This window comes from Culex pipiens, chromosome 2 (assembly GCF_016801865.2).
Source record: "Culex pipiens pallens isolate TS chromosome 2, TS_CPP_V2, whole genome shotgun sequence".
Classification (NCBI taxonomy): domain Eukaryota; kingdom Metazoa; phylum Arthropoda; class Insecta; order Diptera; family Culicidae; genus Culex; species Culex pipiens.
In genome coordinates this window covers 26,178,534-26,190,655 of record NC_068938.1, presented here as the reverse complement: position 1 = coordinate 26,190,655, position 12,122 = coordinate 26,178,534, and the positions used below count along the sequence as shown (strand labels likewise).

Genomic DNA, 12,122 nt, shown 5'->3' with positions numbered 1-12,122 from the left:
AAAAAGCACATTAAATTTCCCTTAAAATGGAATTTTACTTGAAATGAGTAATGGAAAATGGCAGAGTCTTAAAACTTTGTTAGTGTTGTTTTTCGATGAAAAATACGTTTTTCGTAATATTTAGTACGCCATCAAGTCCGTCTAATTTTACATAAAAGTCCCTACACAGAAAAAAATGATGGTAATATTCATCTGGAAATTGCGACAGATTTTGTGGCAATAAAATATTAATTTTACCCCAGAAAATAATGAATTTTCATCAGTTTTTGATGAATATTCATCAGGTTCACATTTTTACACATTGTTTATGTAAAATTACTCAAAAATAGAGGTAAGATTCAACCTACCAAATTTTCAACATTTCAAAATTCAACTTTTTTTTTGTGTACGACACCAAATTTCCTTTTATCACCATTTCAGACTAAAAATTATAAAAAAAAACAAGTCTTTTTTCGCATTTTCAAAAATTGAAGGGGTCGTACCGCCCTTCCGTCACGAGATATCAAAAACCGAACCTCGGATTCGTGATCAGTGACAAAAGTTACCCCTTAAGACAAAATTTCACGCAAATCGAAGAGGGGTCGGGGCAACTGCTGTGTGAACTGTCGAAGAATTACCCACCTTCCAAAATTCAACCTTTTCCTTTCTTACTAAAGAAAGGCATAGGATATGCTATTGGCTCCGACCCAAGATCAAGCTTCGTAATCCGATCATTTGTTGAAAAATATTTATTGGAAAAATCTGCAAATAATCATGGTCGATCGATTTTATGAATGCCCTCCTTAATTTTAGCTCAAGTATTTTCTACCGTACTTCATAACAATCACTAATTATCGTTAACATCCTCCCATCCCGGAAGTATGAGCGTGTGTTTGCCTCTCTTCAATCCCGATAACAACTCGTCCCATTATTGAGTGACATGATACGACGAGACATGCTTCGGGGGGAGAGAACCAACTCCACGCCCCTAGTGACGACAGATGAATATCACTTCCCTGGCAATTGTATGTGCTTGTCTGTAATTTAATTATAATAAGCCCATCGAGAGCATCAATGAGCCTTCGTGTGTCTGTGTGTGCGTGCGTGCATTGCGTTCCTCCCCTCTCCAAGTACCTGCGTGCAAATCTCAAACAATAGAATTTTCCCCCTGACATTATTGTATTTGAAATGTGGGGCAGGTGCACAGTAGAATTTTTTTTCTGACAACAAAAAATATAAAAAATCAAACAAACTTGCAACTTTTTCAAAAATTTTCACTGTGGAGGAAAAGTTCGGCAATTGTTTTCCGAAAAGGGGTGTTGCAAACCTGCCCGAACAGGACGGAGGGGGGTTGAAAGTTTTGATTGAATGGGGGAACGTGACCAAAGTTTAAATTGGCGGCACGACACCGCCAACGGAAATGGATACCCTTGCTCCAGCAGGCATTAGACAAACGGTTATTGAGAGGGACAGATTGGGGGAGAGATCGTTTTTCGAAAGCGAGACAAGTGCACACAATTTCATTGAATCGATTTGGCACTGGGCTGGGCTGCCGTGCGCACTGATTGCGGACTTGTTGTGGTTGTCCATTAGGTTGGGGAATTTATCGGAGTCACGAACGGTTTGGTAGGGGGGATCGTAAAGTTTTGGGGCAGCAACCTTGTTTCTTGCTTTATGAGCATAAAATATATAGAAAAAGGAATTCCTTACCATTTAAGAATTAACACTTTTAAGCAAAATCGGAAAAAGTTGCCCCGAACCCTCTTCGATTTAGATGAAACTTTGACCAAATGTGTTACTTTTGTCCTTGATCACGAAACCGAGGTCCATTTTTTGATATCTCGTGACGGAGAGGCGGTACGACCCATTCCGTTTTTGAACAATGTTTTAAAAAATGGCGTGATTTTTTTTTCAATAATTTGCAGCCTAAAATGGAGATGGTTTAGATATTTGGTGTTAAAAGCACATGTTTGTAAAATTGGACGTACGATTTGATAATGTACCCAAAATTACGAAAAAACGTATTTTTCATCGAAAAAAATACAAAAATTGTTTCCGAAATTATGCCATTTTTTATTATTTGACAGTAAAATATTTTGTTTTTAGTTGTAAGAAACTTTCAACAATTATTATGTCCAAAAAAACCATTTTAATTTCTTCCATAAAATTTGGGAGAAGCCCATAGAAAAGTACTTTGAAAACATTCGAAAATCTGTAATTCGAAAAGAAAATGTCTGATCCCTTTAGGGTCTTCGGCAAGTACTTTGTGATTGCAAGTTTGCTTTAAAACATGATTTTTGATATTTTTTCCAGGTTTTCAATATTGAACAAAAATAACACATTTAAAAAAACATGTTTCCTAAACCAGATTATGCACCATCACGCACTATGGCTCAGAAGATCTTTTTTCTTGTTTCCTATAACATATCAACGAATTTGAAAAAAATAAAAAATATATATATGTTTTGGGAATTAAACTTCAAGTGATGAAAAGTTGAATACAAAATAGCCTTTCTGACATAGGGAATTGAAGGACACAAGTTTCATAAAAATAAATAAATATAGAGAACAGTCGATTTTCAAAAATGTAGAGAACTACTCAGCCAAAACTTATCAAGCCATTTGCACAAAAATTAGATTTATTTAAAAATTATTAATTTAGTTTTTTGTTTTGTGGTAAATTTTGAATATATTCTCGCGAATGGCATTTAAGTCGCATTGTTGCATTAAAGCAGTTCTCTACAGAATCGGTCTTTTTTCTTTAATTTTAATTGTTGTATTTTTTAAACGGGCTGAAACTTTTTTGGTGCCTTCGGTAAGCCCAAAGAAGCCATTTTGCATCATTAGTTTGTCCATATAATTTTCCATACAAATTTGGCAGCTGTCCATACAAAAATGATTTGTGAAAATTCAAAAATCTGTAGCTTTTGAAGGAATTTTTTGATCGCTTTGGTGTCTTCAGCAAAGTTGTAGGTATGAATAAGGATTAAACTGAAAAAAAATGATACACGGTTAAAAAATGGTGATTTTAAATTTTACTTTCTGTTACTATAACTTGATTTGCAAAAAAAACACTATTTTTATTTTTTTTTTATTTTTTGATATGTTTTAGAGGACATCAAATGCCAACTTCTCAGAAATTTCCAGAATGGGCATAAAATCTTTGACCGAGTTATGATTTTTTGAATGAATACAATTTTTTTTCAAAAAATAGAAATATTGGTCGCAAAAAATTTTCAATTTCATTTTTTGATGTAAAATTGAATTTCAAAGTACTTTAGTGAAATTTTGATAAAATGCATCGTTTTCAAGTTATAATCATTTTTAGGTAACTTTTTTGAAAATAGTCGCAGTTTTTCATTTTTTAAAAATAGTGCCCATGTTTGCCCACCTTTGAAAAAAATATTTTTGAAAAGCTGAGAAAATTCTCTAAATTTTGCCTTTTTGGACTTTGTTGATACGACCCTTAGTTGCTGAGATATTGCCATGCAATGGTTTAAAAACAAGAAAATTGATGTTTTCTAAGTCTCACCTAAACAACCCACCATTTTCTAATGTCGATATCTCAGCAACTAATGGTCCGATTTACAATTTTAAAATATGAAACATTCAAGAAATTTTCTGATCTTTTCGAAAAAAATATTTTCAAAAATTTTAAATCAAGACTAACATTTCATAAGGACCTAACATTCAATATTACGTCAACTTTTTCAACATTTTTATTTTTAAAAATGCTGTATCTTTACATGGATTGGACGTAGGACAATGGTCAATATGGAGATTTTTATGTAAAATTGTCTGGGGAATTGATTCCCACTGCCGTTTTTTTTTAAAAAATTAAGACGTTTAGACCACTGTTCAAACAAACAGTTTTAGTAAATGATTTTTGTATTTTTTTAAGAGAAACATACCATCCTGCATTTTTCGTAAGTCTTTTTGTAACATCTATAGCTATTTTCTCAATAAATTTAAACGAAAAAAATCATGACATCACCTTAAAATTTAACTTTTAAATTTAAAAATCGGAAATCTCATTGAAGTGGCATATTTTTTTTATTTCGGGGTTTCGGGATTTTAGTAATTTTAAAAATTGAGCAATACTCTACGAAATCAGTCTTTTTTTTTCTTAATTTTAATTTTTGTATTTTTTAATCCCGCTGAAACTTTTTTGGTGCCTTCGGTAAGCCCAAAGGAGCCATTTTGCATCATTTAGTATGTCCATATAATTTTCCATGCAAATTTGGCAGCTGTCCATACAAAAATGATGTATGAAAAATCAAAAATCTGTATCTCGTGAAGGAATATTTTTGATAGATTTGGTGTCTTCAGCAAAGTTGTAGGTATGGATAAGGATTTGACCGAAAAAAAATATTACACGGTAAAAACATTTTTGGTGGTTTTTAATTTATTTTTTGTCACTAAAAATTGATTTGCAAAAAAACCCTATTTTTATTTTTTTATTTTTGTTATGTTTTATAGGATAAAATGCCAACTTTTCAGAAATTTCCAGGTTGTGCAAAAAATCTTTGACTGAGTAATGAATTTTTTAATCAATACTGATTTTTTTTAAATCGAAATATTGGTCGCAAAAAATTTTCAACTTTATTTTTCGATGCCATCAAAAAGTACTAAAGTGAAATTTTGATAAATTTCACCGTTTTCAAGTAAAAGTTATTTTTAGCTAACTTTATTGAAAATATTAGCAGTTTTAATTTTTTTTAATTAGTGCACATATTTGGCCACTTATGAAAAAAAAATCAAAATTAAAAATTTAAAATTTAAAATTTAAAAACAGGAAAATTGATGATTGCTAACTCTCACCCGAACAACCCACCATTTTCTTACGTCGATATCTCAGCAACTAATGGTCCGATTTACAATGTTAAAATATAAAACATTCGTGAAATTTTCCGATCTTTTCGAAAACAATATTTTCAAAAATTTAAATCAAGACTAACATTTCAAAAGGGTTAAACATTCAATATTATATACATATTCAATATTATTAAAAACCACCAAAGTTTTTTTTACCGTGTACTATTTTTTCAGTGTAGTCCTTATCCATACCTACAACTTTGCTGAAGACACCAAATCGATCAAAAAATTACTTCAAAAGATACAGATTTTTGAATTTTAATACATCATTTTTGTATGGACAGCTGCCAAATTTGTATGGAAAATTTTATGGACAAACTAATGATGCAAAATCGCTTCTTTGGGCATAAAAAGGCACCAAAAAAGTTTCAGCCAGATTGAAAAATACATGAAAAATCAAATGACTGAAATCTGAGAGAATTGCTCAATTACAAAATACAAAAATATTCAAGGAACTTACGTCCTTCTCAAATGTTACTTTCGAGTACAATTGGCTCCAAATACACAAAAATGGCTTATATAGGCCTAGATTCGAAAAAAAAAGTGTGAGAGTACACCAACTCTTAGAAATACATCCGCTCCACCTAAATGTAAAAGTTAAAATAAATTACATCCTGGACATCCATGTTCAATAAAATACATATCATTATTGTTAGGGCTTTAGTTTTTGTTTATTTTTTTTAATAAATTGATATAATGTATCAAAATTCGGAAATTCTGAGGGTAATTACTAGGTTTATTAGGAAATAAATTGACCTTATTTTATAATCTAAGTTACATCATACCTTTATAACGTTTTAGACACAGATTCAATCTCACCACACGCTAAACTAAAACTCAAACCTTTTTTTTTTCAAACGCTACTTACCCAGCAGGTCCCATTCCCCGTTCGTCACGAAACTACTCACGTCCCCTCCAGTTTCATCTTGAAGCTGTAAGTCTAACTGTGAGTGGGGGTGGTGATTTTTCGTTCACAGGACGCGTAAGTGATGGTGATTTTAAGGAGGGGTTTGGTGAAAATAAAAGAAAAGAAAAAGAAAATTCACCTGTTAGTTGAGCTGTGCAATGACATGCCAAGAATAGAAAAAAAAAATACGAGAAAGAGTTTCGAGGTGAGGGGGAAAATTATGAATTGAGGGCTTTTTTCTGTTTGATTGTATAATTCGGAAAAAAATATGAATGAAAAATTCACGGGCGCTCGCTTTTTCAAAACTTTCAAAAGTATGCTCGCTGATGATGATTTTCGCGACAGACAAATTCATGCAAAACAGAGGAAAAACGTGAGCCGGCAAAAAAAGAGTTTATGATAATCATGTACACGCGGCAGCGGATTCGTGAGCGTTTTCTACGGAAATAAAAAAAAGAAACTCGTTCCGAATGCAAAACTAGAAAGCCAAACTGAACGAACAACTTAAAAGTGATGAGAGAGAGAAAGAGAAAAAAAGCTTTTGAATAATTCACTAGAATTCTACAGATTATTTTTTTTCTGGCAACACAATCAATCTACGGTCCAACACTCTGCGGCAGCCGCTGGACTTGCGTCAGCTCCTTTTCTAGCTAGTTTCCACGAAGAGTGTGTGTTCTGTGTTTTGGTTTTGTTCTGCGCGAAACGTCAAAACACTACGCGGTTGAGTGTTTTATTCTTGAGTAGTGCAAGAGTGTGTGTAAAAGTGTGTCAAAATCGCGTGCGATTTTCTTTCAGTGTCGTCGCTTTTGTGTGTTTGTTTTTTTAAGGGAGGATCTGCTTTGCTTTTATTTAGTGTGTAGTGGTGGGAAAATGGTGTCCGTTTTGTTGTTGTTTTCTTCGTTGCAATTTTCAGAATGGCCATGATATTGAATTTATCGAGCGATCGAGAGTCGATAGTTTGTATGATGGTTTTTGTATTTTTGCGATTCGCGGCAAACGTCCGACACCGGGAACTCCTTGGGGGCCGAATCGCCGAAGTCTTTTTCGGAGTGTACTACGTAGTATCGCTGACGGGACCTTTGTGTTTCTTGTTTTTAGAGTGTATTTGTGTAAAGGTGAGTACGCAGGTGTCCAGCAAACCAGTAGAGCGAAACCGAAAAAGTCCATCGAGGATGATCGGATGAACGGAGGAGGCCGGTCGGTCGGTCGTCGTAACTTTGGTCTTCTCTTTTTGGTCTTGCGATCGGTTTGTCGAACTAATTTTTGAACGCACAGAGGAGTAGTAGTTTGGGAGGGGTCAGTAGAGGTTTTGGTGGTGGTGGTAGTGGGTTATAGTGGGGAGTTGGTGGATTTGCTAAACAGTATTTACAAACAAAGGGGCTTTTCAAACTTAAAAGATTGCTAGGAAATTTGCAAACTGAAAATAACTTTATTTAATCTCCTACTCTTAGTATCATGAAAAAAAATCAGAGCAATTATTCATGTAAGATTAGCGAAGAGTTAGACTGTAATTTTAATGATTATATAGCCATAAATTGCTCAATTCTATTTTGAACAGTTTTGTTTGCCATCACTCAAAAGATAATTTCTGTTTGTGCAAATGAATTTATAAACATGTTTGATTAGAATACTAAGCGTATTTAGCTAAATCAAACTAAAATTTTGATTTAATTTTCCTTAAAATTAAACTTTATAAAATATAAAAATGTGTTTTTAAAATAATGTAATCTAATTTTAAATCATGTTTTTAAACTAAAATGATGACCAAATTTTAATAAACCTATAACGTTTTAGTCCAGATCAACCTAATTAAATCACAACCAAACAGGCTTGGGAAAAGTATATTTTCCTTATCTTTGATCTTGTTTGCTAAGTTAGTTTAAGAGATCCAGTAAAATTGTGTACGATCTAAGCAATAAGGAAATATAAATTTTATATAACAATACGCGATAATTTTTAACCGATAGAATAAGCTAAATATAATTTGAAAAAGATATAAATTGATGTAGAGTTTCTTATCTGAATTGACAAGTCAACGCTGAGAAAAGGTCCGTGAATTCTCAAATAAAAATGTCTGAAAAATTTGAAATTTATACAAAAGTATTTTTAAGCTGCCCTATGCAAAATTAACATTGCAATTATGAAGAATTTAAAAAAAATCACATTATAATTAAAAAAGCTTAAATATCTGATTGATGATGAAACTTTTTTCAGATTAATCTGCCAACTGGCTGTCAAATTTGAAAAAAATCAGATGAAACTCGGAAACATAAAATGTTATTTTTATTTATTTTTCATTATTAAAAAAAACAAATTTGTTTCAACACGTAATCAAATCAATTAAGTTTTTCAATTAAGTTGATGATTGTATTTATACTTATCTTTGATACATAAAAACAAAATGTAAGTTGTATATTCCTTATTCTTATTTTTTCTAAAAACAATTCTAATAATGATATTTTTAACCTTGAAAAAAATGCATCTAATCTAGTACTTTAAAACTAGTTATTAGAATGTTTGTTGTAAATCTAATTATAAAAGCAGTTTTAATTAAAAATAAGATTTTGTAAAATTCAAATTTTGTTATAATGTATTAAAAATTAGTTTATCTACTATTCTCTATTTTATGGAAAAGTTCATAAATTTGGTTTCGTGTTTGACAAGTATGCTTTCAAATACTTTTTATTTCTAAGCTTTTGCAAGCAGATTTTCATAAATTAATTTGTAAGAATTAATATGAAATTTTAACTTGCATTATTTTAGCATAATTTCACTAAATTAGTTTTATTCTCAATGGATAATACTGTTTAGAAATGTGTGGCCACAAAAGTTCAAAATTTTGATATAATTTTCAGACTTTTGCGAGAAAATTTACAAGAATTATTATAAAAATTTATCTCGTATTATTTAACACTAAATTTGTTTTTTTTTCTCAACTTGACAACACTGTTTAGAAATGTGTTGCCAAAAGAGTTCAAACATTTTCAATCATGTTTACACTTTTGCGAGCAGTTTTTTTACAAATTACTTTAAAGGAATTAATTATTTTTCAAAGTTATCTCGTATTATTTTAATACTATTTATTACATTTAATTTGTTTTTTTTATTGTCAAAAAAATGTTTGAAAATATGTTGCCAAAAAAAGTTAAATTTTGTATGAAGAAATCGCAAAGAATAAAATAAAATATTTATGCTCTGATTTCAGAATGGTAATTAACAAAATGACAACTGACTATAAAGTCCATTTAGCCTTAATTCAAATCTGATTATTCACAAATTTTTCGAAAATATTTATTTTTTTTTTAAAGTATTTTGTCAAACTGATAACATTAATATTTTTTGACTTTTTTATTTTTAGATTTTTTCCACTGTAACTTTTAAAGTTCAAGTTATCACAACAAGGTGAAAAAAATCTGATAAGGTCACTTCTACTTTCTAATCATGTTATTTTCATTTTATTTTTTAATCATGTTATTTTCATTTTATTTTTATGCAAACAACCAAATTATTTTCTAATTTGTCTTATATAAGGCAAATTATTTAAAAATATTTTTTTGCTTTGCTAAATTTATTTAAATTGTTTGTAATAATAAATCAATTTTGAAACTTTCAATAACTAATTTCACATCTTCCTCTGTAAAGCGAATAAATATAACTCTATTCCACACTTCACTTTATGATTGATTTATTTGCTTAAAATACACAGCCTAATGCAAAAGCACACTTTGTTTGGTCATGGATATTTACAAAATGTCGTCTAAAATTAATAAAAACAAGGTAAATCTTCTAGTAAGAAAAAGCAATTGATCTAATTAAAGCAAGCTTCAGCCCATTTTTTTCTGTTTTGCTCTAAAACTGGCATCTTTTAGCTGCTTAAAAAATCTGAAAAAATTGAAACGGCACTAGGGTGAACATTTCCTAATGAAATTGCTCAAAAATCGCAAGAAAAATAACTAAAACATTCCTATTAAAAGTTCAAGAAAAATATCGGAAAAGAACTACTGATGGTGGAGGATGATCGATAAAAGGGGGGGAGCGTTTTAAATATAAAGTAAGAAATGATTGCTGCTAAAGAGAGAAAATAATTGTTGGTGATGGACGAAAAAGAAAAAGAAAAACTAGTTTGACGAATGAAGAAAAATTAAGATTGGAAAGAAGAAATTTTTTTTTTTTTTTTGAAAATTCTCTCTTGTGTTCATAGTTCTCAAATTTACCTGGAAACCATCATATGTCCAACTACCAAACTTCATTTCACATCTTTGATCATCAAATGGAAACCACGTTATATCTATTTTACATGTTGATTTGAAGATTCCTGGTGGCACATACAAACAAGACCCATTATTTCGCACGACTACGTTTGTTGGGTATGTGCCATCAAAGCCTTCATCAGCACTAAAATATAAATATACGGTAATGATGATTTATCCAACTGCTGCTCACTTTTTGAAATAGGTTTTTATTATTAAGAAGGTTATTATTGAGTTTTAGGGGGGCGGGGCGATAGTAGTAAGTTGGGTTAGTTAGTAACAAAGGTATTGTGTTTAGATCTGTCGCTAGATTAAAGTAGGAATTAGTATTGGCGAGCGTTAGTTGGTTTTGCGGTTATTATATCAATCTCATTTGCGAAAACTACAGCTTTAAAATTTTCCAGCAAAAACGCCACTAATTGGTACTTAGCTCTTTCTTTAGGATCACTTGAGTGTGTGTTAGTGTGAGCGTGTATGGCACGTGTATGCGTGTGAGAGCGTGTGTTTTTATTTTTTACTTGCTACATGTAGATTGGTGCAAACTTTTTTTTGTTTTGTTTCTTGCAAGGAGAATGGAGAGAGAGAGAAATAAAATCGCAGTCGAAGTTCGATTATTTTGAGCTGTTCGATGTTCGCTCGCAACGAAACTCGCCCGCCGTCGGCCGGAAGTCGCCGGTGGTCAGGGTGGGACAGTTTGACCCGGAACCGGGGTCGCGGCCAGCGCGGAAAAGTGGTGCGTGTGTGTGCGTGGAAGTGCGAGGTCCGGTCGCGCGTTGCGGAAAAGCGCTGAATCTGTGTTGGTGAGTTTGTTTTCGAGTCAACAGTCAACAGTCAACAGTCAACAGTCAACAGTCAACAGTCAACAGTCAACAGTCAACAGTCAACAGTCAACAGTCAACAGTCAACAGTCAACAGTCAACAGTCAACAGTCAACAGTCAACAGTCAACAGTCAACAGTCAACAGTCAACAGTCAACAGTCAACAGTCAACAGTCAACAGTCAACAGTCAACAGTCAAGAGTCAAGAGTCAAGAGTCAAGAGTCAACAGTCAACAGTCAACAGTCAACAGTCAACAGTCAACAGTCAACAGTCAAGAGTCAAGAGTCAAGAGTCAAGAGTCAAGAGTCAAGAGTCAAGAGTCAAGAGTCAAGAGTCAAGAGTCAAGAGTCAAGAGTCAAGAGTCAAGAGTCAAGAGTCAAGAGTCAAGAGTCAAGAGTCAAGAGTCAACAGTCAACAGTCAACAGTCAACAGTCAACAGTCAACAGTCAACAGTCAACAGTCAACAGTCAACAGTCAACAGTCAACAGTCAACAGTCAACAGTCAACAGTCAACAGTCAACAGTCAACAGTCAACAGTCAACAGTCAACAGTCAACAGTCAACAGTCAACAGTCAACAGTCAACAGTCAACAGTCAACAGTCAACAGTCAACAGTCAACAGTCAACAGTCAACAGTCAACAGTCAACAGTCAACAGTCAACAGTCAACAGTCAACAGTCAACAGTCAACAGTCAACAGTCAACAGTCAACAGTCAACAGTCAACAGTCAACAGTCAACAGTCAACAGTCAACAGTCAACAGTCAACAGTCAACAGTCAACAGTCAACAGTCAACAGTCAACAGTCAGGAGTCAGGAATCGGAAGTTGGGAGTCAGGAATTGAGGTGAATTGGCAGAATTGGGAGTCAGAATGAGTCAGAACACAAGTCAGTTCCAGCGTGGGCGTCTGCTATCTAAGCACTGATGAAAATAACGTAGATCCTCACTTTTTCCTCGCAATTTGTGACAAAGACCTCATCGTAACCGGATTGGGTGTGGCTTCAAACGCGAACCAGCAAGACACAAAAACAACAGATAGCGAGAGAGAGAGAAGCTGGATTAAAGATGGGGGTATTTCCTTCCTTCAAATTTCAAAAGGGGGTCATCTCTAAACGGTGCACTTCGCGCTGATTGTGTGTGATTGAACTTGAACAAATTTATTTTTGACAGTGTATTTGTTTCGAAAATGTGAACTATCCAAGTGCTTGCGGTGAGCGGGATCTGGTGAAATATTCAGAAAAGAGTTTTCTGACCGTGAGGTTCCCCAAAACTGTCCCACTGTCCACCGCGAAGC

The 12,122-nt window shown here is 32.9% G+C and overlaps 1 protein-coding gene across 1 annotated transcript in view; it reads right to left on the bottom strand.

The window, feature by feature from the left end:
• The window catches only part of LOC120420966 (neuronal acetylcholine receptor subunit alpha-7-like), a 209,487-nt gene that overhangs the window by 64,942 nt on the left and 132,423 nt on the right, over positions 1–12,122 (bottom strand). The window contains exons 6-7 of the mRNA XM_039584098.2: positions 9,976–10,156; positions 5,723–5,798 (exon numbers count right to left, since the gene is read on the bottom strand). Of these exons, the coding sequence (XP_039440032.1) occupies positions 5,723–5,798; positions 9,976–10,156 (257 nt within the window). The remainder of the gene's footprint in view (positions 1–5,722; positions 5,799–9,975; positions 10,157–12,122) is intronic.